Here is a 26,343-nt window from a genome sequence, read left to right as displayed (position 1 = left end):
CAAGGACAAGTGAAGTCGCGCTTTAATTTTTATTTTTCCTTTTAATAAATTTCACTTGTTGGGGGGTTATAGTTTCTTGAGAAGCAACATCAATGATCAAAACGCGGCGGCTACTGTCGTATCAACCAACAGAACGTTGTCGTTTCGAGACTATCCTTATCTCTTGGGACGACCAATAATTGCCTTTTATTTCTAATTTTTTAATTTCTTTCTTCTCAGCTCTCATACGCTTTTTCCTTCGTCTTGGAGATATATTTTCCCTCATTTCGCGAGTCTTCCTCTTCCTAAGACTCCAGATTCTATTCGTGGGAAGATTCGAAATTTGAATCGAGGTTTTTAAAACTCTGATGTGATTGGAGGAAGAGAGAGGGAGATGGATCGAGCAGCAGCGGTGAGCACAGGACCGATGGATATGCCGATTATGCACGACAGTGATCGATACGACTTCGTTAAAGATATTGGGTCTGGTAACTTCGGAGTAGCTCGTCTCATGAGAGATAAAGTCACAAAGGAGCTCGTTGCTGTTAAATACATCGAGCGAGGAGACAAGGTTCTCTTTTTTTTTAAAAAAAAAAAAGCTTAAATTTTTATTTTCTATATTTGGAAAGTTGATGTTTTTTCTTAGTTCATTGATCAACTTGCACTTTCCAGATTTAGGGTATTTATAAATCATTCGACTTTTTATGGTTATTATGGTTTGTTGATGATGATTATGCTTTAAAGTGCTGAGCTTTAACTAAATGGTGATGGATTACGAGTTTTCAGATTGATGAGAATGTTCAGAGGGAAATAATAAACCACAGGTCACTCAGGCATCCTAATATTGTCAGATTTAGAGAGGTAAAAGTTTCATCTTTGAGTGTGGTTTTAGTAGACTCTTTTAACACACGGTTTCTTGTGACTGAGGGTAGGTCATTTTAACACCGACTCATTTGGCTATTATAATGGAATATGCTTCTGGTGGTGAACTTTATGAGCGGATTTGCAATGCTGGACGGTTTAGCGAGGATGAGGTTGTTTGCATCCCTCTTTAGCTTGATTCTTTAATTCATGTCTAAGGCGCTTCTGTTTCTAAATTAATTTATTCTTGTATAGGCTCGATTCTTCTTTCAGCAGCTTATATCTGGAGTCAGCTATTGTCATGCCATGGTATGCAGAGATATAATGTTCTTGTAAACTCAAGTTCACATGTTTTATTTTTTATGATTTACTCTGTTTGTTCATGTTTCTTTTATGAAGCAAATTTGCCATCGTGACCTGAAGTTGGAGAATACATTATTGGACGGAAGTCCTGCACCTCGCTTGAAAATATGTGATTTTGGATACTCAAAGGTATATGATGAATGTTGTCTTCTTCTTCCATTCTCTGTTTTAAGGTCTTTGCTTTTTGACAGTCTTCTGTTCTTCACTCGCAACCAAAATCAACTGTTGGCACTCCTGCTTACATTGCACCAGAGGTGCTACTTCGTCAAGAATATGATGGCAAGGTAATATAGCTTCCTAAAGTAAGAAAGAATCTGCTGTTTTTACTCCACATGGATGAATAATTAATAGAGATGGTTACAACACCAGATTGCAGATGTATGGTCGTGTGGTGTAACCTTATACGTCATGTTGGTTGGAGCTTATCCATTCGAAGATCCAGACGAGCCTAGAGACTATCGTAAGACTATACAGAGAATCCTTAGCGTTAAATACGCGATCCCTGAAGACGTAAGGATTTCACCTGAATGCTGTCATCTCATTTCAAGAATCTTCGTTGCTGATCCCGCTACCGTATGTCATCATTTCCTTTTACTCTTATCTCTAAATCTTTTAACTATAAGAGAATTGACATGTTTGATGGACAGAGGATTAGCATACCGGAGATCAAAAACCATGCTTGGTTCTTGAAGAACCTTCCAGCTGATCTAATAGAGGAGAGCAACACGGGAAGCCAGTTTCAAGAGCCTGAACAACCGATGCAGAGCCTCGACGCGATCATGCAGATCATCTCCGAAGCCACGATTCCCGCTGTGAGAAACCGTTGTCTAGACGATTTCATGACGGACAATCTTGATCTTGATGATGATATGGACGACTTTGATTCCGAGTCTGAGATCGATATTGATAGTAGCGGAGAGATAGTTTATGCTCTGTGATAGAAAAAAGATTGTTCTTTTTGTCTTCTTTATGACCAAAAGCACTCACTTCTTCTCCTTATGCCTTTTCTTCAAAGACCAGTATGTCTGATCCTCTGGTTTCTGTTATTTTTGTATTGGGCTCATTGTCTGTTTGTTTGTCTGTCTTTTCTTCTTACATACACATATATGCAATGTAAAATATCATTATCTATATATAAATATATATTTTCCAATCTTCTCACAAACTTGCAAGAGATATCACACAAGACTCAAACATACTTTACAACAGGTGAAGCCAGTTGAGGTCGTCCACTGTTTCCTCTTCTGCCATTTGTAGCTGTTTAAATTATTGTCTAAAGTGGATGGAAACTCAAAATCAAATATGTAAATGTAGACAAGTTTTATTAGTAAAAACAGAAGCATGATGAGACGAATAAACAACATTACAAGACGCACACAAAAGGTAGTGACAGTGTTCTTTTCACTCACAACTTACAACAGTCGAAGCAAGTTCAGGTTGTGCTCTGTTTCCTCCACTTGAACATTCAAGTTTATCATTTTTTCCTCTAAACCTTTCCACAAGACCATCTCAGTTTCTTCATCGCATTTCACTTCCAGATTCTCTAGATTCCTCACTGAATCCGGCAGTTCACATTTCCAACACTTGTTCATGGAGATCTTCTTCAGCTTATCCAGTCTCCCTATCTCTAGAGGCAACTTTCTCAATCCTAAGCAATCAGAAATATCCAGAAACTGCAGGTTGTTGAGTCTCGCAGTTGTTTCGGGTAGCTCAGAGAGACTAATACAAGAACATAACCTCAGCAATTCTAACTTACTCAAGTTGCCTATAGCTTCAGGAAGTATAGAGAGCTTATGACAGTTTGTGATGCTAAGTTTCTCCCACGAAACGGCTTCAGAGATCCAATACGGCAACTCATCAAGATCATAGCAATAGTCTATGTCAATCTCCTGTAAACTAGGAAGGGCTTTAGAGGCATCTGTTTCATCAGTGTCATAGAAAACCTCACCGAAACTACACATAACCAAAGACAACTTCTTCAGTCTGCCAAGCTGCAACTGGAGAATGTCCAGAAAAGTGATTTCAACTTTCTCCAGTCTGATCCGTTTCAGATTAGGTAACGAGTTGAGACACGACAAGTTGGTCAATTTTGCAGGATCAGGACCGTGATTTATGATAATCACAACCTTGAGTTTCTTCATTGTAGCAATGAAGCCTGGTAGTGCATAGTTTGATGAAGAGATGTTAAGAAGTAAAGCCTCAACCTTAGGGAACTGAAATGAATCCATTTCCTCCCAACTAGATGAGAACAAATCATCTGTAACAAAACAAACAAAAGAGAAGCAGCATAGTTGAGTTAAAGGAGGAAATCATTACTATTAGAGACAAAGTCTCCCATATATCGGCAGTTGAAGTAGCTTATAAGATAGATGAGCTAATCCACTTATAAACAATCGGTATCGGTTTTATGTTGGAAGCTCATCTAACTTAACGATCTCTTATATAAAGAGAAGATATAATCGCGGTAAAAAAGTTGACCTGTAGAGATAGAGAGGAAGCGGACAGACTCCCTTTGACTCAAAAGCAAGTCGTCAGGATAGTTATCGCCTTGTATCACCAAACTGTGTCTTTTTCTTTCCAGGACTGCTTCTTGTTTGCTTTGATGGATAGCAAGCTCCCTCAGGACATCATGTTGAGTGACTAGGAGCTCATTGTAGAAACCATCTTCATGCTCTTTTCTCCTGTAAAAGCAAATAAACAAGTTTATCAAAAAGGTAGATGGAAAAGAGACAATGGTTGAGACATAATTACAACATACCCGAGAGGAATAAGTTTAAGCAGGTTCTGGGAAGCAAGGTCATCGAGGTATTTCATGTATGCGAGACTACTACTAGTAGGACTTTTACCATATAGTTCCACCCATATGTCAATTATAACGGAAGCACGTATCTTTTGGTCCTCCAGAAACGAACCCATGTCCATGAAACACTCTTTAAGATGAGGTTCCAGGGCAGTGAAGCTAGGCTGCAGAAGTTTTAGCACACCATCGAGATTTGTTTCTTTTTCAGACCAGCTTTCCACCTGCCCTTTCCAATAATAGAGAGGTTTTCCTTTAAGTGGAACGCCAAGTACTTCAATTAGTAGTGGGAGTCCATTGCAACGTTTCAATATCTGAAAAAAAAGACCAAGATGAGTTTTAAAACTTGAAGGGTAAAGAATCTAGAATCAGGAAGTTTGTAAATTGTTAGAGATGAAACTGAGACCTTTCGGAGAACTTCTTCATACTCAGCTTGAGGCGCGTTATAAGGCCGCGGTGCAACGTGAACGAGAAGGGCTTTAGCATCTTTTTCATTCAAAGATGAGTAACGTGGGTGGTCTTTCCGCATCCAGGGAAAGCAGACACCAGAGGACCTTCATTTTAAGCTTCATCAATGGCCAATCCAGTCCAACATGAACCTTATCATCAATCTTGGGAACTGGACAAAGGTTTGTGTAAACGCGCGGGCGAACATCCATAAGATCGATCCTGTTACAGATGGTTCGGATACAGATATTAATGGCTTCAAGCGTAAGAGAGTGCTTCCCTTGGTTCCTAAGCAGAATTAGCGGTAGTTGAACCTAACAGAAGTCGAGCATCTTCTTGTTGATTTTATAAACTCTTCTTGTATAATAATGTTTTAAGTGTATCTCCCACTTCTTGACGCTTTTACACTCCTCAACCACCACACGAGCTTTGTCGATAGTATCCTTCAGCGTCTTTAGTTCCCCAACGTCTTGCATCGATTCGACCTCTGTGACTATCGGAAGCAAATCCTCCATGGTCGATGCGAGCTCCTTAGACACATAGCCGAAAGCAAACACCAGCTTCGCCTCTCCAATCGCAAGTTTCAGCACCTCAGAGGCAAAAGCTCCCGCAACAGCACTAACCACAATCTCAGTCGCCTTGTTCATCCTTGTTTCTCTTCTTTTAATTTCAGTGGTCAGACAAAACTAAACTCAGAATCTTAAAAATACTTTTCAGATCGTATTTGATAGATTCTGAAACTCTTCTCTTGTACTATGTTTTAAGTTTTTAGCTTACTTGGAAAGCAATCCTGTCGTGGTTGACTTTCCTTCCTCCCGCTTGCCGCCCAATTAATTACATGTAAATACTCTTTAGTTGGCCCAGTACTCTATGCATTTCTAATGTGTACTTACTTCTAGTAAAAAATAATACATTATATACACCAATTGATTCCATTCAAGTTGGATAATAGCATCCACATCAGCGGTTTTAAAGAGGTTCATGGGCTTGGGTTCATAGGCCCAAAAATTAGAAAGAAAAGATTAAATGAGTTTAAATCGGTGATCCGGTTCTTGCGAGTGAACCCGTATGATACGGGTTCAAGCCACGCGTCGAATAGGCAGTGGCTACGCGTTATCGCGTCGAATGCGAAAAAAATAGGGTTTCGCGTGAGAGGAATCATTTTCTCTTCTATTTTCCAAAGCTAGGGTTTCTTTCTCTCGGAGGCGATTTCTCGTGCGACGCGACAGCCGAAGATTTTCTCGATCTAATCGACGTCGGACTCTCTCCTAGACGATCTCAGGTCAGTATCGACTACTTTGACGGTTTGATTGAATCGACTTGGGCTCGAAAGCGTTCTCGGTTAATGAAAATCGATTTGGGGGTTTCGATGTAGGGTTCAAAATCGATACGGGGGTTTCGATTTATGGTTTGAAATCGTCATGCGGGTTCCATTTAGGGTTCGTTTATCGGGGATTTGAAATTAATTTGGGGGTTTCTAGTTAGGGTTCGAAATCGAGTTTCTAGTTTCGATTAAGCGTTGATTGTGTTCTAATCTTTGCTTTTTCTAGTACAGATGAATCCCGCAGAAGAGAGAAGAGAGACAAAGAGGCAAAAGGAGTTCATCAATATGCAAGGATACGTGGCTGATTCAGAATACGAGATTCCGACAAGGTGTCCCTGTGGTGGGAGAATCATTGACGAGGTTCGGGGGAAGGACGACTATGACACCCTTCCTGGGAAGCGGTTCTTCACCTGCAAAAAGTACGAGGTAAGCGCTTCTTATCAATTAAATTCTTTCCATTTATTTTTTTTTTCAAACGAGATTCTCATATGTGTTTTTGTTGTTAACAAGGCTGATGGGTTTCATTATCGTCAGCCTTGGGTGATTGGTGTCCAAGAGCATATCGAACGCCTCACTGAGCGTGTGGAGGAGGTTGAGCTGGTGATCAAGTGGGTGTCGGAGGTCAATAATCAGATTGAGAGACTGGAGGTAAAGTGACTTCCAAAATTTTGTTTTAAATTTGTAATATCTTCCTTCATTTTTTATTAACTGACTAAGAAAGTGTGATTGTTGTTTCCATGTCCAGGCAGAGGTTAAAGCTCTCAATCAGGAGGTTGATAACCTCACTGGGCAGGTTTATAACCTCTCTGTGCAGGTCGCGGACTTGGAGAAGCTCTGCTTCGACTGAAAACAAAAGGTAACACTGAAGCTTAATTAGTTCGAGTGCTAGGTAGAGTTGAAATTGAACTGAACTAGGTAGTTGCGTAATGAATGTTAATGAATGGTTGAGTTTCAAATCCGTGTAGTTGTGTTTTGGTTGGTTGCGTAATGAATGGTTGAGTTTTAAAAACTGATTTGATGTTTATTGAATGCTCTCTGTGTAGTAGTTGTTGTCTAATTAACTTTAATCAATGTTTGGTAGTTAGAGTATGTTTAATTTTTTGTCCTTTCAAAGCCAAAACTAGATTAAAATCATAGGCAATCCACATCTGAAAACACAAACCAAATTTTAAACCCATTTATCAAAAATCAAAATGGATCCTTTTTCCCTTAACTCTCCCGGGTTGGTTAACCTACTAGCTTCCCAGAGCAGTCAAACAATAGACTTAGGGTGTTCTGAGGTTCCTAAACCTGCGTCAAAGCGAAAGTGGACAACCAAAAAAGACATTGTGCTGATCAGTGCTTGGTTGAACACCAGCAAGGATCCAATCGTGAGTAATGCACTACAAGAAAACAGCAAGGATACTGAGGGAAAAAATCGTCGGAATTTCGTCGGAATAACGTTATTCCGATGACATACCGACGAAACAAGTCCTCAGAAATAATTCCTCGGAATTTCTTCTTTCCTCGGAAATTCCTCGGAATTTTTCGACGGAATTCCGAGGAAAAAAATTTCCGAGGAAATTCCGAGGATCACTAGTTTGTCGGAAATCTCCTCGGAATATACCGAGGGAGAACTTCGTCGGGATATTTCCTCGGAAGTTCATCGATCGATGCGTTTTTGGACATATATCCATCGATCGATCGGAATATACCGAGGGACATCTTCCTCGGAATATTCCGAGGAACATGTCCCTCGGTATATTCCGAGGAAGATGTCCCTCGGTATATTCCGAATGTTTTTTTATAAACAGATCGATCGATGGATATATGTCCAAAAACGCATCGATCGATCAAGTAAAAAATATAATTAATTTCCTCGGAATGTAAAAAATATTAATTTTTTTAAAAAATAAAATTTTTGAAATTTAAATTCGAAAATATAAAATTAAAATTAAAATTGAAATCATATTAATTAATATTCAAAGTTTCACAAATAAAAATAAAACATTCCGAGTTTTTGGAAAAAAAAAAACTACGGGTCTGGCACGTCCGGGAACACCTCGTTCGGGTACATCCTCTGCATCATCTCCATCATTTGCTGGTTCAGCCTCTTCTGTGCCTCATAGCCCGCCTGTTGAGCCGCCATCTGGGTCTCCAATAAAGATATGCAATCATCCTTGTCCTTCAAGTGAGCCGTAAGTACTTCTGGATCAACAAAGGGCGGTGGTGCAGAAGAAGGAGGAACCGACCGGGTGCGACGACCCAAACCGACCAAACGTCCCTTCTTCTTTGGAACCGACTGAATAGAAAATAGCCAAATTTACAAATTTAAACCAAGAAATAAATGAATTGAACATAAAAAAAAAAGAACTTACGGATTCAACGATTTCGTTGATTCGAAACCGGGACAAGTTGGTCGAAGCCGTCGAAGCGTCATCCTCGGTTTGAAGCTGAGACACTTCGTCTACCACCTGAGTTTGGACCAGGTCGACCACGTCCCTCACAAGACCGTCATCAATCTAGCCGGTCTTCTTGTTGGTATACGCCATCCTCATTAGGGCGAGATCATCAACCGGCTCCCCATCATTTTCTTCCGCCTTGAAAAAAAACATAAATTAAAGAAACATTAGAAATTAGAAGAAATGCACAATAAATTAAAATTCTGAAACTCAAATAATTGAAGAAAAAGCGGTTGAACTTACCATGCGATCTCCCAGAGTGGCAATAGATTGAGCACCCAAGTTATGCTTGTAGATGCCCTTCCCTTTACGGTCGCTCCTGCGGTTGGTGGAGTTGGTGGAAGAAGTTTCTTTCGTCTCTTCCTTATCCCAATGCGCACACAACTCCTTCCAGACCGTGTCGTTCATCGACTTTGGGACCTTTTAATAAAAAAAGAAAAGAAAATAGTTTAATAAATTAAAAAATAGTTTAATGAATTAAAAAATTGTTTAATAAATTAAATCAAACCTTATTGGTTTCCCACTTCTTCTTCCACTCGTGGATCTGCTTCCCATAGTTGTCCGTAACTTTATGGACGAAGTGGTGATAGATAAAGAGCGTCTCATCGGAATTCCAGCTGAACTCTTGCTGAAAAAAAAACACAATTAGTAGAAAATTTATATTAAAGATTAAAAATATAAGTAAAAAATTAGAATACTTACCGCAAACTGACGAAACCACAGAACCTGCTTGTCGGTAGGGAAGTGAGTGAAAGTCGGATGTCCCCTGTCGAGGGCCGAGTACATCATACGGTTGATCCATGCGCTGATCCCGTTCCCGGATCGATTGAACCTAATAAAAAAAACAAACGGTTAATAATGAATCCAAATTTAAAGAAAAAAAAAGTTTAATTACCATGTTTGACCCCGTCCATGTGGATACGGAGTGAGATACGGAAGATGGTCACGATCAGACTGTTGAACCAACTCCGCAACACTCATCACTCCCGGAGGACCCGGAGGAGCAGGAGCGGATGCAGCAGCGGGAGCGAGAGGAGCAGGAGCGGGTGCAGCAGAGGGAGATGTATGGTTGGAGCTGTGGGGCGAAGGGGAATCCTGAAAATGGCTGGAATCCCGAGACTGGCTCCCCGTACCACCACGACCACGACGCTGTCGAGGCCGGGTCTGATCATCATGAGACCTGTAAATTAAAAAAATATATTTAATAAATACAGAAATATATAAATTAATTTTTTTTTAAAAAAAAATCCCAAATAATTTAATCACAAAAAATTTTTTATAGATATTAAAAATATTTAATAAATATATAAAAATAGTTCTAATAAGCAAAAAATAGTTTTAATAAATAAAAAATAGTTTAATAATTACAAAAAATAGTTTTAATAATATATATATATATATATTAAAAATATTTTTAAATCCCAAATAATAGTTTTTAATCACAAAAAAAGTTTTATAGATATTAAAGATGTTTTGTAAAATCCAAAAAATTGAATTTATATACAAAAAAGATTTGGTAAAATCCAAAAAATCGAATTTATATAGAAAAATCGTTTTGTAAAATACAAAAATCGATTTTATATACAAAAATCGATTTTATAAATACAAAAAAAATAAAAAAAATTATAAAAAAATTCTAAATCAATTCAACAAAACAAATTATTCAACCAAATCACAATTCTAAACCTATTATACAACCAAATCACAATCCTAACCAATCACCCTAACAAAAATCTATCAAAACTACACAAAAACCTAACAAATAGAACCTAAGAGAGTGGGATAGGGTCCTTACATGATTTGTGTAAGAGAATGGGGAGATCGCCGGAGATATCGTCGGATTTCAGGGGGAAATCGCCGGAGAGAAGAGAGGAGTCGCGTAGAGGAAGAAGAGAGAAATGGGGAAGAAGAAGGGGCTCGTGGTTATAAAACCTAGGATCCGACGGACAATATCCGTCGGAATTCTAATTTCAATTTTTGCGAAATATTTGCCCGGTAAAATGAAAATATTCCGAGGCAATTCCGACGGATAGTAAAATATCCGTCGGAATTTCCTCGGAATATTCCGAGGAAATACCGAGGAACTAGTGTTTGGGGTTTCAAAACATCAATTTTTTTTGCCGTATTTCATTTCTTATACAGTTGTAATGCATACCATTGAGGATTCTTTGTATAGATGAGCATAAACCATGAAATAACAAATTTCAAAACTAATTGAAAGTATTCCCTTTACCGTTCATTAAAAGGTATAAGTGTTTCTTTTATGTTGTGGGATTTCGTTCATAATGAACGTAAGACACTTAATAAGGGTTATATAGGTGTTATTCAAACCGTAAAACGTTGTTTTCGGTTTAAAAACCCTATTTCCTCGGAATTTCCTCGGATTATTCCGAGGGAATTCCGAGGAAACCCTCTTCTTCCTCGAAATTCCGTCGGAATATTCCGAGGAAATTCCGAGGAAATAGTGTTTGGGGTTTCAATACGTCAATTTTTTTTTTATAAACGGATCGATCGATGTATATATATCCAAAAACGCATCGATCGATCACTAAGATGGACCAAAGCGTAACAATGTGATCGATCGATTAGATTATCCCATCGATCGATCGAGAATCTCAAGCGTTCCTCGGAATGTCCTCGGAAAATCTCGTAGGTTTTTTTATAAACGGATCGATCGATGTATATATATCCAAAAACGCATCGATCGATCACTAAGATGGACCAAAGCGTAACAATGTGATCGATCGATTAGATTATCCCATCGATCGATCGAGAATCTCAAGTGTTCCTCGGAATGTCCTCGGAAAATCTTGTAAGTTTTTTTATAAACGAATCGATCGATCGATGGATATATGTCCGGAAACGCATCGATCGATCACTAAGATGGACCAAAGCGTAACAATGTGATCGATCGATCCGTATTTGTACAAAAACGCATCGATCGATGCGTGTGCGGGAAACAGAAGTATAAGGCAAAACCCGAACCTTTTGGATCAAAACCTCATAACTCTCATCCCCTCCGATTTCCCCTATAATTCGACCCCCCCCCTTTTTCTCTCTCTATAATCATCCGATTTGAACAATTTTGGGCTCTATTCCCCTTGACTTTTCGAGCTCTACCTGATTCCTACACTCGTTTTCACCCTAAGACAGGTATACTCCGCGAATCTCCACATTCTCAAATCGTGTTCTTGAGCAATTTTTTGGGTTTTCGTCGGAATTTCCTCGGAATTTTGTAAAATCCCCCAACGGCTCTCCAACGGCTATAATATTTCCTCGGAATTCATCGGTTTTTTCCGAGGAACACATTTTTCCTCGGAATATTCCGACGGATTGTTATTTCCTCGGAATTCCGTCGGTATATTCCGAGGAAATTCTGAGGAAACCCAATTTTGTGTTTCCTCGGAAATTCCTCGGGATATTCCGAGGATTTCATTTTCCGTCGGAATGTCCGTCAGAATACCGCTGTTTTCTTGTAGTGATGAGCAGAAGGCAGCTAAGTTTTGGAAGCGAATAGAGGAGTATGTCAATGCTAGCCCTCTGCTCATTGGCTCCGTTCCTAGGGAGTGGAGTCAATGTAAGCAGAGGTGGGGAAGGGTGAATGAGCAGGTGTGCAATTTTGTGGGAAGCCATGAAGCCGCTTTGAAGGAGCAAGCGAGTGGCCAAAATGAGAATGATGTCATGAAGGCTGCCCATGACATCTTCTTTAATGACTATCATGTCAAGTTCAGTCTTGAACATTGTTGGAGGGAGCTTAGGTTTGATCAAAAATGGAGATCACACTCATTGTCGAAAGATGGTGCAAAGGAGAAAATGAAGGAACCTGCAGAGGAGGTGTCTGCCGAGGAAGATGTTAGGCCTCCTGGTGTTAAGGCTAGCAAAGCAGCCAAACGCAAGAAGCACGCGAATGAAGCAGCTTTTGATCAGATAGAGAGCATATTAGCTGTCAAAAATAACATATCCAAACAGAAAATCCTTGATCGTTTGCTAGCAAAAATTGAAGATACACTTTCTGATCAAGAAGTGTCTCTAAAAAATAAACTCATTTCTGAAATGCTTTGATTTGGTCAGTGGCTTTAATTTTTTTTTTTGAATTTTTGAGTAGGTTAATGGTTTATATGAACTTGATGGCATTTGATATCTGTTGAATATGTTTTGCTTTAAGTTTATTGAATAAGTCTGAATCTGTTTTGCTTTGCAGGTCACGGGTTGCATGAGGTGGATGCATGTGGACGTGGATGCTTGTTCTTTATCTCGGTTTCTTTAGGTATCAGGTCACGGGTTGCAGGAGGTGGATGCTTGTAGTAGTAGGTAATGTCAGTTTGATTCACAGGAGAGTGTAGAATTTTGTATCTTTCTACACTTCTTTTAACTTCATCGGCTTTAATGGGTGTATGTACCCACAGGTTCTGTTTTCTACTCACGGGTGTATGTACCCACGGGTTCAGTTTTGTACTCACGGGTGTATGTACCCGATCAACTTGATTCACGAAAATGTAAAATATGTCTCTATATATAAACTATGTCTCTCACTTCTGTTTGTGCAATTCCTCTTTCACTCCTCTATATATAAAATGTTGTTTGATTCTTCTCACAAAACTATGATCACTCCACACTAGCTTGGATTCTTCTCAACCATCACCACACTTTCATACACTTTCATACAACCATCACCACACTTTCATACACTTCTCAACCATCACCACGATTCTTCTCACTATCACCACACTTTCGTACAATCATTATCTTCTCCACACTAGCTTTGATTCTTGTCAACATTACGATCACTTCTCCTTGTCATCAACCAATCCATAGAGGTTAGTTCAAAACTTTTCTTCACTCTTTTTTACATATCCATAAGTTTTTATAAGTTTTAAAGGAAAAAAAATAATGTTGTTGTAAGATAGTAATGTTTTTATAAGTTTTAAAGAAATTAAGTTATGGAATTTAAAAATAATATTTTTAAGTTTTAAATTCAAAAAATGATAAAAGACAACAATACATACCATATAGACAAGAAAAAAAAATTAATGAAAAATATCTAGCCCTAATAAAAAAATATATATATAATGAAAATTTAGAAGAAATAAAGAAAATAATAATAGGATTAAATATGATTTACAAACCCCCTTTTGCCTTTTGTAGGAAGGAAAAGAGAAAAAATTGCTTCAACAATGTCTTCCTCATCAAGTAATGAAGTAGATGAAGCTTTAGAAGAAATGGTCGACCAAGTAGTTGATAATTTCACCGACTCAATAGTTGATGGTCAAGCCAACAACCCGAAGAGACGAGCTTATATCGAAAGAAATCGGGAACGAGGACACAATCAACTATTGAACGACTATTTCAAGGAAAATCCTACATACCCAAAGGAAATGTTTAGGCGGCGTTTTCGAATGAACAAGCCATTGTTCCTTCGCATTGTCGATCGCCTAAGTAGTGAAGTTCCATACTTTCAGCAAAGAAAAAATGCTCACGGAAGGTATGGGCTATCTGCATTTCAAAAGTGTACGGCAGCTATACGTATGCTAGCATATGGTCAATCGGGAGATACATATGACGAATATCTCCGACTTGGTGAAAGTACAGCACGTTTATGTTTGGAAAATTTCACTAATGGGATAATAAAATTGTTTGGAGATGAGTATCTAAGAAGACCTAATGAGGATGATCTTCAACGATTACTCGATGTTGGAGAGGTACGCGAGTTTCCAGGGATGATAGGCATCATCGATTGTATGCATTGGGAGTGAAAAAACTGCCCAACGGCTTGGAAAGGTCAGTACACACGTGGTTCAGGAAAGCCGACAATTGTCTTAGAAGCTGTGGCATCACAAGATCTTTGGATATGGCACGCGTTTTTCGGATTACCAGGTACCCTCAACGATATCAATGTTCTTGATCGGTCACCAGTTTTTGATGACATTTTACAAGGTCGAGCACCTAAAGTTAAGTTCAAGGTCAACAACCACACTTATCGTATGGCCTACTACCTTACTGACGGAATTTATCCAAATTGGTCAACATTTATCCAATCCATCCCACTTTCTCAAGGTCCTAAAGCAAAGATATTTGCTGAACGTCAAGAATCTACCAGAAAAGATGTCGAACGAGCTTTTGGAGTATTGCAATCAAGGTTTTCAATAGTTAAAAACCCAGCTCTACTATGGGACAAGGAAAAGATAGGAAGGATTATGAGAACTTGTGTCATATTGCACAATATGATAGTAGAGAACGAACGAGACGGATACACTCAAATTGATACATCTGAGTTCGAGTCAGGAGAGTCAAGCAGAAGTTTCAAGGTGGAAAGGAGAACAAGTTTTAATATCGGTAATATGTTAGGCATTCGCAATGAAGTTCGAAATTCAGAGAAACATGATCGTTTGAAAGCTGATTTAGTTGAAAATGTATGGAAAAAGTTTGGTAATGTAGATGAATAATCTTTATATGTTCATGAATATTCTTAATGTATTGAATAAAAACTTTTAAAATATTTTAAAAATTATTATATTTTATTCATGTATTGTCAATATATTGAAAACTTAAAAAAAAAATATTTTATTCCTATGAACCTCTTATTCAGGTTCACCAATACAGGAACACAATAGATAGAAATTCATCACTATTCATGGTCCCACTAAAAATATATAAAAAAATCTTTATGAACCCCAAGAGGGGATTCATTGATGCAGATGGTTAACATGAGAGACTAACCACATTACAGAATTAACTACAACTCCACAAGCTATGCAAGTGGTTCTTTAATTCAACTTGCCACGCAGTTACTTAGCAACTGTGAAAGCGTTTGCGTCTGCTTCTACGTTAAGCCTCCGCGTAATCACATTAAATAATTCACCACAACTCCACAAGCTATGAAAATGGTTCTTTCTTTCACAAGTCACTCTACTTTAAAAAAAGGTTATTTCCTTCAACTTGCACTTACCTAGAAACTGTTGAAGCGTTCGTGTCTACTTCCGCTCTAACTAGTGTTTTAAGACCGGACCGACCAGTGGTTGAACCGAGTTCGACCATGAACCAGTTACATAACCGGGTTGGGTCTGATAACTGGTTCGACCATAAGTCGGTCACGTAGCCGGATTGGATTTCAAAATTATTAAACAGATAAAAACATTAAAAATATTAAAAATCTATAAACCATCCATATAAACATAAAACTAGTTTACATTTATAACTAGATTTTGACCCGCACGTCCGTGCAAATATTTTTTATTTTATAAATGTATTTGATATTATTACAATTTGTTTTAAATATATATTTCTATTTTAGTGTTATATATATTGTGTAATTCTATAATAATATTGTTTATATTTCTCTGGTATTATTAATATATAGTGATTTTTTAATACATTTTACTTTGTTATTAATTTTATTTACTTACGAATCTATTTTTGAGTTAGGTACAATAAAATAACAATCTGAAATAATAAAATAGAGAACCTCTTCAAAATATTTCTTTTCTTTAATTTATACATTTTACATATAATACATTTTTAAAATTTATTTATTTATATTATAGAAAATATAAATAAATTATATTTACATTTACATGTTTAGGATAATTTATATTTACATGTTGTGTTTAAAAACATACTTTAACATATATCATTTTAGATTTTACGGGATTTATAACTAAAAACATTGTTTTGTTTAAATAATATAAACATATTTTAATTTATATTTACATGCCCTATTATTTTCCTAAATTTTATATATAGTAGCATCTATCGTATTATTTTTAGTAAATTGATAGAGGATATTGTTTTACTGTTACGATACTAAGTTTTCTTTTTTTCTAATTAATATTTAAAAATTTTAGATTACTTTAATTTTTACAGCATATACAATTTATCTTTTCGTAAAATTATTCTTTATTATCATGATTTTATCATGGGCTTTTTGAAAATATGACTCAAAACTTGAAGTAAAACACAAAACTAACCCATGTTTCTTTTGGAACTTTGACTTGCCTCTTTCACCCCTAAAGTTCAGATTATTTACGAAAATGCCAACGCTTTTTTTTTTTTTGGAAATGCATATTTTACTCTATCACCCTCATCTTCCTCAAGTATTCACAATATTGTCATTGCCATCAATACACCAACCACCATGAACAACCAATTTGAAGCTCTTAATGCACCTAAAAATCGATTTACACTATTTCTTTCTCAATTTTTATGAACCAAAAACAACATCTCTTTACTTTCTCTCCATATTCATCCAAAAAAACCCAAGATTTTGATTCTAAATTTTTAATGGTTCATAGAGCCATTGAAGCTTACGATTCTTGGTGGGTCACTTTTGTTTGAGATTCTGGGTGCTTGGAGAACACTTTTTTGTGCTAAACAAGTTATCTCACTAGTTGAAACTATGAAATTAGTTTTTTTCCAGATATGTTCGTTCAGACGACTTCCGGGTAAGTCGTCTGGCTGTAGACGACTTATATGGAAGTCTTCTGGTCAATGCAGATGTTAATTTTACAATTGACTTTTAAATGTGTTTTTCTAGACGACTTACATGGAAGTCGTCCATCTTTGTTTGTTAAAAAAAAATCGATACGACTTCCATGTAAGTCGTCTAAGGTAAACGGGTTAGTTTTGCATTTGACCGAATTGTGTCAAAAATTTGACTTTTCCTAGACGGTCCAGTAGAAAATTAAAAAATCAATATTTTGTTATACCTGGACGACTTCCATGTAAGTCGTCTCAGGTTAGTTTTGCAATTGAAAAGTAAAACAAAAAAATTATTTTTGTCTAGACGACTTACACGGAAGTCGTCCATGATTTTATTCCGAGATTCTGGTCAAACCTTGCTTATCTTGGACGACTTTCATGTAAGTCTTCGGACGGACGACTTCCGTGTAAGTCGTCTAGAAAAAAACAATATTTTTTGTTTTATTTTTCAATTGCAAAACTAACCTGAGACGGCTTACATGGAAGTCGTATAGTTATAACAAAATATTGATTTTTTAATTTTCTACTGGACGGGACGACTTACATGTAAGTCGTCTAGGTTAAAAATCAATTGCAAAACTAACCTAAATGGACGACTTTCTAGAAGTCTACCAGATGACCTCCGTGGAAATCGTCTGCGTCAGTGTTTAATAAACTTTCATTTTCTCTAAAACTATAAAGACTTTTTAATTTTTTTTTGTTAATTCATGTATATTAGTCAATATTGGGGATACTGAATGAAATTTATAACTTAATTGGTGATATTTATAAGGTTACCAACATTCATGCTTAGTAAAGTTTCTAGCTAATTGAGAAGACTTCCGCGGAAGTCTTCTACGTTAGTTTTTGTAAATTTGTTAAGTAACTTTAAGATATGTTTATTTAATTTTTAAAAGTGTTAAGTAACTTCAAGAATATCAAGTAACATGGTTTAATGTACATGTCTTCTCAGATCATAAGATATACTTTTTACTTATGTATCTAATGAAAGTGTTCTAACTTTGAACTTATGTAATGTTTTATCTTTTGTGAATTTGACTAAGTTTTCTTGAGGATTCTTCTCCCTTAGTTGTAATAAATTTGATTAATTTTTTGTGTTATTGTGTTTTGCTATTGAAGTTGTATCAATAACTTCAATTATGTCAAGTAATTTTGGCAAGATAATTTCGTGGAAAATGAACATATTTACCAAACTTTCTATATTAATATCTCTTCAAATTTACAAACAAAAAATCACAACTAAAGGAGTACACATGCAAATCACAAAATAGACCACAAACAAAACTATTATAAATCATTCCTCTACAAAGACAAGCTTAGACTCCACTTGATATGGAAAAAGACCCCGTCAGAAGACTTCCTGGAAATCGTCTGAAGTCGTCTGGAAGACTTCTTTGAAGTCGCCTGGAAGACTTTCTGAAAGTCTTCTAGCGCATTATATTTTAGAAGACTTCCGAGAAGACTTCCCATAGGTCTTCCAAAGTCTGATCCAGATCTGAAAACATGTATATCAAACCCAGATCTATAAAACCTGCATATCATATCAAAAAACGTTCAAATGGTTTAAAAACAGAGAAAATGAGTGGGAAATTAGATAGACATACTTTTATAGAACACACAAAGTACATATCCAAGTGGAAGATGAGAACCATCTGATTAAAACCTGCAACAAAAAGATAGATTAGTGAGAAAGACATGAGACAAAAATGAAAAATTCATATAAAGTTTAGTCTTTTCAAGTCAAAGAGATTAGAGTGGGTTTGGAGAATTTTAGTTTCAGAAACAAATATGAATTTTATGCAACATGAGGTTACCAAATGAAGAAAAATCAGCATAAGAACTTACCAAAACGCTCAGATATATTATGAAAGGGAGACATGGGAGAAGACTCTGTCAGAAGACTTCCTGGAAGTCGTTTCTTCTAGCCCAGAAGTCTTCCAGATCTGAAAAACCTGCATATCCAAATCCAGATCTGAAAAACCTGCATCTCCAAAAACGTTCAAATGGCTTTAAAACAGAAAAAATGAGTGGAATACTAGATAGATCTACTTTTATAGAACACACAAAAATACATATCTAAAATTAATAAATATACCTTTAAATGAGTGGAAGATGAGAACCATGTGATGAAAAACCTGCAAAACAAGATAAACTAGTGAGAAAGACATGAGACAAAAACAATAAATTGATATAAAGTTTGGTATTTATAAGTTCAAAGAGATTAGAGAGAGGTTTGAGAGTTTTAGAATGAGGAACATACCATTTTTGTTGCAGCCATTTTAGAGGAGAAGAGAGAATGTGTAAATTCTTTTTTATATATGGAGACAAAAATTCCAATAAGGTTAAATATTTTCGATCAAAAGACTTACTAGATGACTTACTTGTAAGTCGTCCAGAAGACTTCAATATTTTTAGTGGGAAACTAAAATATTTTTAGCGAGAGTTAGAAGACTTCCCAGACGACTTACATGTTAGTCGTCTAGACCCTAGACATAACCCTTAAAATAATTAACTAACTAAACACTTCATAAAATCAAATTAAACTTAAAAAGTGTTTACTATACACAGAAATAATCACATGTAGATTAAAAAAAATTCAAAAAAAGATTTAAGCTTTCTAAAATCTAACCCTAAGAATACATACAATACTACAACTTATGTTGTCAAACCCTAGACCAAAGAATATCATGATTCACTACTTTCACTCATCTTTATTGAAAACAATTCAATTTTATTATATCTTAATTTATATCACTTAAAACTGTTTATAATTACATGATTTTAATTTTTCGTTTATCAAAATATTTTTTACAAAATTTATAAATTATTTTTAAGATCAACTATACCTGACGACTGGACGTCATCCAGAAGATTTAATAGAATCTCAGAAGACTTAGCGGGGATATATTCGTAAAAATGAGTTCTGTTTTTTTGTTTGGTCACAAGGGGCTGGCTGTAATTTCACAAGGCTTTTGGGTTACTTTTGCATTTGATTCAAGTTTGGGTATACTTTAGCGATCAAAATCAAGTTTCGAGTAATATTTGGTAAATCCTCCTTTTATCATTTGTAAAATTTAAAATATAATCATTTTGAGTTTGAATATTTATTTCCAAAATTGAATATTTTGTCAAAAAAAACTTTGAAAAAATACACAACTATTTTTGAGTTTGGAAGATTACATGAATTTTGAATTTATTTTTTGTTACTACATCAATACATTATTTTATGAAAAAAATATTTGAAATTTTGGTAATATTTTCTAAACTTGTTTTAACATATTTTGTAATAATTAAAATAAATTTTTTTTTTAATTAAAATTTGATTTGTCATTAATTTTTTTAATGAATTATTACAATTTCATAGTTTTCTAATAACATATTTTTAAATAGTATATGAACTAAAGGTTATTATAAAGTATTATATTTTTGTATATAAACATTTTAAACAATATATTGTTGATATTTTCAAAATAAATAAAAAGATAATACATAGTTATGGTTATAAATGTTTAACCTATGTTAATACATTTATTTTTATATAAAAATATTATATAGTTTACAAATTTTAACATATTTTAATGATGAGTGATAATTTATTTAAGTGAAATACTTTTTAAAAAATAAAATTTGTTAATTTACCTAATTTATATAATTTTGTCATATTTAATTCATAAATCACTTCTATTTTTATATAATTCAAAATATAATTATAAAATTTATAAGAAAAAATATAAATTTTATTTCTTGTTTTATAAAAAAATTAAATTAACATTGATTTATAATAATATTATATTACTAATTACGAAATTAATTAATGTGTTATTTTATAAAAAAATATTTAAATTTTTAGTAAGATTTTGTTAGATTATTTCTTAACAGATTTTGTTATAATTTAAAAAATAACATTCAAATTTATAGTTGATTTATTATTAATTTAAATAATCAAATATGTCATATTAATTAATTCTTTAAATGATCAAATTATGACTTATTAATAGTAGATAAAATAGGATTCTAAATTAATAGATTAGATGTATTATGTGTTAGATTCATTTATATTTAAGTATGTATAATATTTATTAATATTACTTTAAATTTATATATCAAAATACATTAAATCAGATTATTGAATAAGTTTGACTCAGTCTAATCATATTAGACTGTGATCTAAAAACTATCCGGTTCAGTTTCCGGTTAGGTTCTAGAAACACTGGCTCTAAGAGCATCATTAACCCACAAACCCCCTTAGAGGTGCTTAATGGATATTTTAGTATTTAAATGTAATTAAAAACTCTAGTTAAGAGACACCTTGATTTTTAGCTCCAATGCTAGTTTCTTATTTAGAGATTCTTAAAAAAAGTTTGGCAATAGAGAGTTTGCAAGCAACCAAAATTCAAGACAATCTTATAGTCATATAGCAGGAAGATAAATCTGTTCAGAGCTGAGTTCTGTTCATATTCTATGATGCAATGAAAAACATTCTAGATGAAAAATTTGGCAATAGAGAATTTGCTTTTACCTTGCATCTCTGAGCGACATCTTGAGCAGCAAGCATAGCAGCATAAGGTGAGGACTCATTTCTGTCGGCTTTCACCTTTATACCACCTACACAAGATAAAACTCAACAATTTAAAAGCCAATGGATATATTTTAATCAAGAACAATGCAATTCCCATAACGATAACAACACCAATTTAAAGAAGAACTTAATAACATACACTAGTTCATTTAACCATGCTCTATCTAGCATCCAAATATGAAGTCACAGGAAAGCAATTTATATCAAAGAATACATTAAAGTTCTCGTGTGATGCAGATAGATGCTTACCAAAGACTTGCTCTCCATAACCATGATCTATTATCTTCTTCATCCATCACACTACTCCAATCAAAGTAAGTGTCAACACCTCAACCGCAAACTCCCTGATTCCTTGAGCACCATTACGGTCAAGTTGCTTGATTGCAACAGCCTATCCACAAATAATTTTCACCATACTCTTCAGAAAACAATCACACCCAACTTGTTCAAAAAAGATAAGAGTTTACCTGATCAATTTTCTCTATAGTTCCTCTGAAAACTTTACCAAAACCTCATTCACCGAGAAAACAATCCGACCTAAAGTTCCCTGTAGCAACCTTAAGCTCCTCGAATGTAAAGGTCTGTGCTTTTTTCCCTGTGGGTCGGTCTTCTAAATTCAAACCCTTCACGTCAAGAGCTAACTGATCCTCCTCCTTACCAACAACACCTTCCTTGTTTACATCTCGATATGGACTAACTTTTATGGAATCTACAACATATGGAAAGAGTATGACTTTAAACCAAATCAAATTAAAGATTCGGATACTTAATGCAACATACAAGAAAAAAATCAAAACTTTGACATGTTGTCTCCTTTAAGAGAACACAAAACCTAAAACCCAGAATCAGTTATACGGCAAATAGAACAGCATGAAATCGAAATCACACTCGGTACCTGAACAGAGTTGAGTCTGATCGCTTGTACCACCGAGGGTCTTCCTGGTTTTCAAAGTCTCTGATCGTTTGCTCGATTTCTTACTGCTTCCAAAACAACCCATCGGGGAATATCTACAGAGAAGAGAGCAATCTTGCTTTGTTGCTATGATCTTCGTCTTACTCTTCTACTTCCTCTTCGGAAAGTCAGAAACTTTAGACAGTAAATCCAATACGGAAGATCGAGAGAAGCAGATTGATGAAGGTTTCGTCAAGAGAGAGAGAGAGATGTATCCAAAATGGAACACTTGTCCCACAAGAGCCGGTTCTTCTAACTCCTGATTAAGCATCACTTCTTCACACTAAACTTATTATTTTTTTTTAAATCCTAATTAAAATAAGCACCCCCTTAAGCAATCCGGTTGATGATGGTCTAACGGCTCCACGTCATTATTTGAGTATCCCACGCGCCACAAGTCGTGATTCGATAGACAGAGCGTGTTTCGTAGTTCCTCCTCTTTGTGGTTTGTGCGCGTGCGTACGTGGGAACGTATGCCTTTCTTAGTTTTGGGCCACCATTTAAATCAGCCCGTTTAAATAAGCTTTATATTCCAAGGACCCATAAAACATAAAATAAATTGAAATCGCTCCAAGACAATGGGTGATTTTACTTTCAGAGCCGCAGAGAAACAAGGTAAGAGACATAGCATGTGACAGTCCATTATCATGTGACATATTCCACATGTCCGAATTAGGGTCAGCTCTTGTTGACTCTTGTATATATCATAAGCCTGGACATTTTACTCGGATCTATAAACCCGAACCAGAACCAACTCGAAATAGATTCGGATCCGGGTCCATGCTAAAGTACATGTTGGATTATTTATCTTTGGACCCGCAGGCTTCGGTTTGGGTGCAGATCTTACCCGAAATCTGATCGGGTACCCGAAACAAATACTATATTATGTATATTTGGATATTTTGGTATTTTTTTGGTACTGCAGCATTTTTTAAGTTTTAGATTTGAGTTTTCGGATATAGTTTCGAGATTCGGATAAAAATTTTGATTTTCAAAAAAAAATATAATTCGGGTATTCAGGTAAAATTTCAGGTATTTTCTGGTTTTCTGATAAGATTTTGGATAAATTTTTGGATATTTTTCAGCTATTTGAATATTTTGGATATTTTTTTGGTTATTCAGATTTTTTTTGGGTTTTCAAGTCTAGTTCGGGTATTTCGGGTCCAGTTTGGGTCCTAAATATCTGAAACGACCCGAACCCGAAATATATCTGAATTTTACAGATATTTTACGGGTATTAAAATTATAGATTTGAAATTCGGACCCGACAAAAACCAATCCGGACCCGAACCGAAAATTTCTAAATGATGTGCCCTTGGGTAGCGCACTGGACAAAACAGACATGCATGGCTTAATCATGGAAAGCAGTAAAGATATATGTTAATTGTTTGACTCATATCTTCCAAACCATGAGACTTCTACCCATGAAATCACTTGGAGAATGTTCTCAGCTCAATTACGGAGCTCCTCGAAGAAGAATCAGATCAAACGGAGTTCATATGTGACAGTTATGCCATTTACAAATGAGGTGATCTTCAGTTCTCGCGAATTCAGACCACCCGAGAAGCTAGAAATGACTAATCTTCTTTCTGATGAACCAACGACCAATTCAATCATGGCAAAGGTGATTATTCATGTTCTAAATGTCCAAGAAAGTCTTGGGCTTGATGGTTTACAAAAAAGAATCAAAAACAGACTTGTTTGAGCCAAATGGAGAAACCGATAAAAATTGGCTAAGGAAAAAAGATGGATTTCGACCAGGCCTTAAAAAGACATGTCTTGGCCCATATTAGGAGCATATTCTTCATTTTTCAAAGTCCTGGTCGTGGCTATATCAAGAGGCAGTCTAAGTTTCAGTCAAAAACTTTATTTAGTCAAGTCTTTGTTACTATTTTCAATGTCTTGTTTTTAACACATTCTTCTTTGGATTTATTCAACTTGTAATCCTATAAATAGGGCCTATGAGCCACGAAATAAAGCATTTCTTTTTCCCTTTTCTTTGAGTTTATCTCTTTGTTCTTTGTAGAACACTTTTTGTTTCTTGGTGAGGTTATCTGAGAGTAAACAAATCTCTATTTAGTTGGACATGTGTGTCATATCAGGCAACGTTTAGAAATCCTTCTTTTGGTGGAATTGTGAGTCATATCAAGCACCAACTAAAGTCTGATAGTATCATTGCTCTGATACCATTTGATACGCCCTAAATAGGGAAGAATCACTTAGCCGGACTTTGGGATATGATCTCAGACGGATCGAATGAGAAATGGTGGATTGTAGGGTTGCACAACAGTTGCGGAAGGCTGTTGATATTCCCAATTCCAGATGATGCTTGATATGACGCACAAATCCAGCAATAAGGAGAAATGCGTGGATCGAAGGGTCACACAACAAATGTGGAAGGCTGCTGATATTCCCATCTCAATGTCCTAGGATATGATGCTCCTAGACGACAAAGAGGATGATTCCCTGGATATGACGCACCAGGACGAGTCAGTTTGATCAATGGATATTACACACCATTGAAAGAAAAATGAAAATCACTCTCAAGGTTCCAAAAATAATCACTCAAAACTTATTTTATTTCATTGATCAAATGACCTTTATATAATAGGCAAAGCATACAAAAGACTAGTCAAGCATAGAAATTAGCAACTTATAAAAACAAGGAAGACTTGACCAAAGACCTTGAATTGACCAAAAATCATAAATATCTTGACTTGACCGAAATTGAAAGATTGTGGTCGCCAAACTCTTCGGCTGATCTCGTGCTTCTGTATGGTCGACGGTCTCTGAATTGTCGTCAGATTGATATATTATTCGACCATGACTTGTATTTTCTTGTTTGGCCCTTCTTTCTTTGGGCTGAAACATATTCATAAACACATTTTCAGTATACTTCAAGCTCATCTCGTTTGATCTCAAACCCATAAACCAAGCCTTCTTGATTTGTTTCTGCTGCTGATTCGGAGCGCATCACTAAGTACCTAGTTAGATCCAAATGTCTAGGACCCGAAAAACCCAGACCTGATAAAAACCAACTCAGATCCAATCCGAGAATTCGAATACCCGGGCCTAATATATCACTTGATTTTGTATATAAGTAGGTGATTAGAAGACAACCAAAATGATTAGTGGTTGTTTAATTTTTTTAGAAAAACAATAGTCTCCCACATGCTTCATATTTTTCCCTGATTTTTATTTCCCGACACATCATTCATTATGCTGCCTAAACACGATTGGTTTTACTGTCTTTTTTGGTTGGCTCTTTTTCTGGTATATGTATTATTCAACTAGGAAACGATCAAATTTCATTGTAATTACATTATAGTTTCTACCTTATTTAACTGTACGTAATACTTTACAATGGAGTTGCGTTTTCTGATTTGCATGCAGTTTTTCATATGATCCGTTAGTTTATAATTTGTATATTAACATATTTTTCACATATCTTGCAAGCCCCACTGAAGAGAACTTTCGAAAAGAAAAAGAACTCCATGACAAGTGGGACTTTCTGCGATCTATTGAAGAAAGCTACTTCAGACAACGATCACGCATCAATTGGCCCAAGGAAGGAGATCATAACACCACCTTCTTCCATCGGCTAATGCAAGTTCGCAACTCCTTCAACTCTATACGATCCTTCACTCTGTCTACAGGGGAAGTAGTAACTGATCCTGCGATCATCGGAGCAATAGCAATCACTCACTTCCATCAGCTCCTGGCTCCGTAGACAACGCTTATCTCCCCCTACCCTCTTAGTTGGTTCCAAGCTCTATCAACTTTCCGTTGCCCTGAAGCAAGTGCCCGATCAATGATATTGCTGCCTCCCGATGAGGAAATCTGAAAACTGATGTGCAAATTAAATGCAAACAAGGCACCAGGCCCAGATGGTCTTACCTCGGGGTTTTTCAAGGCTTCCTGGAATCTCCTAGGCTCAGAGGTAATTGCTTGCGTAAGGCGCTTCTTCCTAACAGGCTTCCTCCCATACTCCATCAACTCCACGATCCTCACTCTGGTGCCCAAAAGGATAGAAGCCTCCGCAATCACTGATTTTAGGCCCATATCTTGTTGCAACACCCTTTACAAGCTGATCTCTAAACTGCTGGTGAAGAGGATCAAACCTTT

General features: G+C 35.8%; 3 protein-coding genes and 1 long non-coding RNA gene across 5 annotated transcripts; 2 read left to right on the top strand and 2 right to left on the bottom strand.

Annotated features, from left to right (window-relative positions):
• Nucleotides 1-192: 192 nt before the first annotated feature.
• LOC106390355 (serine/threonine-protein kinase SRK2I) lies at nt 193-2,360 on the top strand. The gene is made up of 8 exons (XM_013830799.3): nt 193-550; nt 766-840; nt 912-1,013; nt 1,096-1,149; nt 1,240-1,332; nt 1,395-1,487; nt 1,573-1,776; nt 1,851-2,360. Exons 1-8 carry the CDS (start codon nt 374-376, stop codon nt 2,139-2,141), a joined length of 1,089 nt encoding a protein of 362 aa, XP_013686253.1. The 5' UTR covers nt 193-373; the 3' UTR covers nt 2,142-2,360.
• On the bottom strand, nt 2,110-7,191 carry LOC106395130 (probable disease resistance protein At5g66900). The gene is made up of 4 exons (XM_013835652.3): nt 4,407-7,191; nt 3,962-4,314; nt 3,682-3,884; nt 2,110-3,460 (listed from the first exon to the last, which is right to left on the bottom strand). Exons 1-4 carry the CDS (start codon nt 4,527-4,529, stop codon nt 2,616-2,618), a joined length of 1,524 nt encoding a protein of 507 aa, XP_013691106.1. The 5' UTR covers nt 4,530-7,191; the 3' UTR covers nt 2,110-2,615.
• On the top strand, nt 6,965-12,517 carry LOC125590539 (glutathione S-transferase T2-like). The gene is made up of 3 exons (XM_048764139.1): nt 6,965-7,141; nt 11,702-12,194; nt 12,414-12,517. Exons 1-3 carry the CDS (start codon nt 6,965-6,967, stop codon nt 12,515-12,517), a joined length of 774 nt encoding a protein of 257 aa, XP_048620096.1.
• A 5,354-nt stretch (nt 12,518-17,871) lies between these two features.
• On the bottom strand, nt 17,872-22,518 carry LOC106394490. Of its 2 annotated transcripts, none has more exons than XR_001278878.3 (8): nt 22,162-22,518; nt 21,734-21,975; nt 21,516-21,657; nt 21,207-21,292; nt 18,783-18,822; nt 18,533-18,668; nt 18,292-18,350; nt 17,872-18,218 (listed from the first exon to the last, which is right to left on the bottom strand). It is a non-coding gene; the product is annotated as an uncharacterized LOC106394490 (long non-coding RNA). The 2 variants fall into 2 exon arrangements; XR_007326063.1 differs by having other exon boundaries at nt 17,872-18,182.
• Nucleotides 22,519-26,343: the final 3,825 nt, after the last annotated feature.

The sequence above is a fragment of the Brassica napus genome, chromosome C7 (genome assembly GCF_020379485.1).
Source record: "Brassica napus cultivar Da-Ae chromosome C7, Da-Ae, whole genome shotgun sequence".
NCBI lineage: Eukaryota > Viridiplantae > Streptophyta > Magnoliopsida > Brassicales > Brassicaceae > Brassica > Brassica napus.
Note: the sequence above shows the minus strand (reverse complement) of the source record. Positions and strands in the feature narration are given on the sequence as shown.